This window comes from Corvus brachyrhynchos, unplaced genomic scaffold (genome assembly GCF_000691975.1).
Source record: "Corvus brachyrhynchos isolate BGI_N302 unplaced genomic scaffold, ASM69197v1 scaffold391, whole genome shotgun sequence".
Classification (NCBI taxonomy): domain Eukaryota; kingdom Metazoa; phylum Chordata; class Aves; order Passeriformes; family Corvidae; genus Corvus; species Corvus brachyrhynchos.
Genome location: NW_008236188.1, coordinates 20586 through 23244, shown reverse-complemented (window position 1 = coordinate 23244; position 2659 = coordinate 20586). Strand labels below are relative to the sequence as shown.

The following is a 2659-nucleotide window of genomic DNA, read 5'->3' as shown; positions in this document are numbered from 1 at the left end:
GGGCACCCCAAAAATGGGGAAAACCCTAAAAAACGGAACTGGAAACCCCAAAAATGGGAGGAACCCCAAATCCCCAGGAAAGGCCCCAAAATCCCACCCCAAAAATTGGGAAACCCTAAAAATTAAGGGACCCTAAAAACCTGAACGGGGCACCCCAAAAATGGGAGAAACCCTAAAAAATGGAACTGGAAACCCCCAAAATGGGGGAAAACCCTAAAAAGTGGAACGGGGAACCCCAAAAATGGGAGAAACCCTAAAAAATGGACCTGGAAACCCCAAAAATGGGGAAAACCCCTAAAAAGCGAAACGGGGAACCCCAAAAAAGGGGAGAGCCCCAAAATCCACCCCAAAAAAATGGGGACGGTCCCAAAATCCCGTGAAACCCCAAAAAACTTGGGGGGACCCTAAAAACGGAACGGGGCACCCCAAAACCCCTCAGGGAGGGGACGTTTTGGGGTTTTTTGTGGGGTTTTGGGTGCAATTTTAGGGATTTGGGGTTTTTTGAGTTTTGGGGTTTTTTTGGGGTCGTTTTTGGGGTGAAACGCCCCAAATCCTCACTTCTGGTGGATCCCAGAATCCCGTGAAACCCCAAAAAACTTGGGGGGACCCTAAAAACGGAACGGGGCACCCCAAAACCCCTCAGGGAGGTCAGGTTTTGGGGTTTTTTGTGGGGTTTTGGGGTGAAATTTGGGGGATTTGGTATTTTAGGATTTTCGGAGGAATTGGGGTTTTTTAGGGTCGATTTTTTGGGGTGAAAGGCCCCAAATCCTCACCTTTGGCGGATCCCAGGGTGGCAGAGCCGCTGAACCCCCAAAAATCCCTACTGGGGTTCAGGTTTTGGGGTTTTTTGTGGGGTTTTGGGGGCGGTTTTGTGGAATTTGGGTTTTTTTGGGTTCGGGGTTTTTTTGGGGTCCTTTTTGGGGTGAAAAACCCCAAATCCTCACCTTTGGCGGATCCCAGGACGTCGGCGTAGCTGAAGCCCCCCACGAAGACGAGGCCCCGGAACCCGTCCAGGGAGGCGGAGCCGGCACAAAGGTCCTGGGTGGTCACGTCCCACACCTGGGAACCCCAAAAACCCCGAGTTAGCCCCCAAAAAATCCCCAAATAACCCCAAAAACCCCAAAAAACCCCACCGCAAAACCCCCAAACGGGAGTTATCCCCAAAAAAAAACCCCCAAACTCCCCCAAAAGCGGAGTTATCCCAAAAAAATCCCCAAACCACCCCAAAACGGGAGAGATCCCCCAAACAAACCCCAAAACACCCGAAAAACCCCAAAACCCCACCCCAAAATCTCCACCCAGGTGAGTTTTGGGGTCCCAGGGGTGGTTTTGGGGCTCCTGAGGTGCTTTTGGGGTCCTCCAGGTATTTTTGGGGCCCCCGAGGTGTTTTTGGGGTTCCCGAGGTGCTTTTGGGGTCCCCCCAGGTGGTTTTGGGGTCCCAGAGGTGGTTTTGGGGTCCCAGAGGTGTTTTTGGGATCCTGGGGGTGTCTTTGGGGTCCCAGGGGTGGTTTTGGGGTCCCCCAGGTGAGTTTTGGGGTCCCCCAGGTGGTTTTGGGGTCCCAGGGGACTTTTTTGGGTCCCCGAGGTGTTTGGGCGGTCCTGGGGGTGTTTTTGGGGTTCCCGAAGTATTTTGGGGTCCCCCAGGTGAGTTTTGGGGTCCCGGGTGTGGTTTTGGGGACCCAGGGGTGTTTTTGGGGTTCCTGAGGTGCTTTTGGGGTCCCAGGTGTGCTTTTGGGGTCCCCCAGGTATTTTTGGGGTCCCTCAGGTGAGTTTTGGGGTCCTGGGGGAGTTTTTGGGGTCCCCGAGGTGTTTTGGGGGTCCTGGGGGGTGTTTTTGGGGTCCCGGGTGTGCTTTTGGGGTCCTCCAGGTGGTTTTGGGATCCCCCAGGTGAGTTTCGGGGTCCCGGGGTTTTTTTGGGGGTCCCGGGGGACTTTTTTGGGTCCCCGAGGTGTTTTGGGGTCCTGGGGTTTTTTTGGGGGGTTCCTGAGGTGGTTTTGGGGTCCCTCAGGTGAGTTTTGGGGTCCCAGGGGTGGTTTTGGGGTTCCTGAGGTGCTTTTGGGGTCCTCCAGGTATTTTTGGGGTTCCTCAGGTGCTTTTGGGGTTCCCGAGGTGCTTTTGGGGTCCCCCCAGGTGTTTTTGGGGTCCCAGGGTGGTTTTGGGGTCCCGGGGATGTTTTTGGGGTTCCCGAGGTGTTTTTTGGGGTACCCGAGGTGGTTTTGGGATCCTGGGGGTGTCTTTGGGGTTCCCGAGGTGGTTTTGGGATCCTGGAGGTGTTTTTGGGGTCCCGGGGATGTTTTTGGGATCCTGGAGGTGTTTTTGGGGTCCCAGGGATATTTTTGGGTTTCCCGAGGTGGTTTTGGGGTCCCCCAGGTGAGTTTTGGGGTCCCAGGGGTGGTTTTGGGGGTCCTGGGGGTGTTTTTGGGGTTCCCGAGGTGTTTTGGGGTCCCGGGTGTGCTTTTGGGGTCCTCCAGGTGGTTTTGGGGTCCCTCAGGTGAGTTTTGGGGCCCCCGAGATGTTTTTGGGGTCTCTGGGGTGTTTTTGGGGTCCTGGGGGTGTTTTCCGGTTTCCTGAGGTGGTTTTGGGGTCCCCCAGGTGAGTTTTGGGGTCCCCCAGGTGGTTTTGGGGTCCCAGGGGACTTTTTTGGGTCCCCGAGGTGTTT

General features: G+C 55.4%; 1 protein-coding gene across 1 annotated transcript in view; it reads right to left on the bottom strand.

Moving 5' to 3' along the window:
* Positions 1–717: 717 nt before the first annotated feature.
* PFAS (phosphoribosylformylglycinamidine synthase) overlaps positions 718–2659 on the bottom strand; it is a 2641-nt gene continuing 699 nt past the window's right edge. The window contains exon 2 of the mRNA XM_017738888.1: positions 718–1059. Within this exon, the coding sequence (XP_017594377.1) occupies positions 733–1059 (327 nt within the window). The 3' untranslated portion in view covers positions 718–732. The remainder of the gene's footprint in view (positions 1060–2659) is intronic.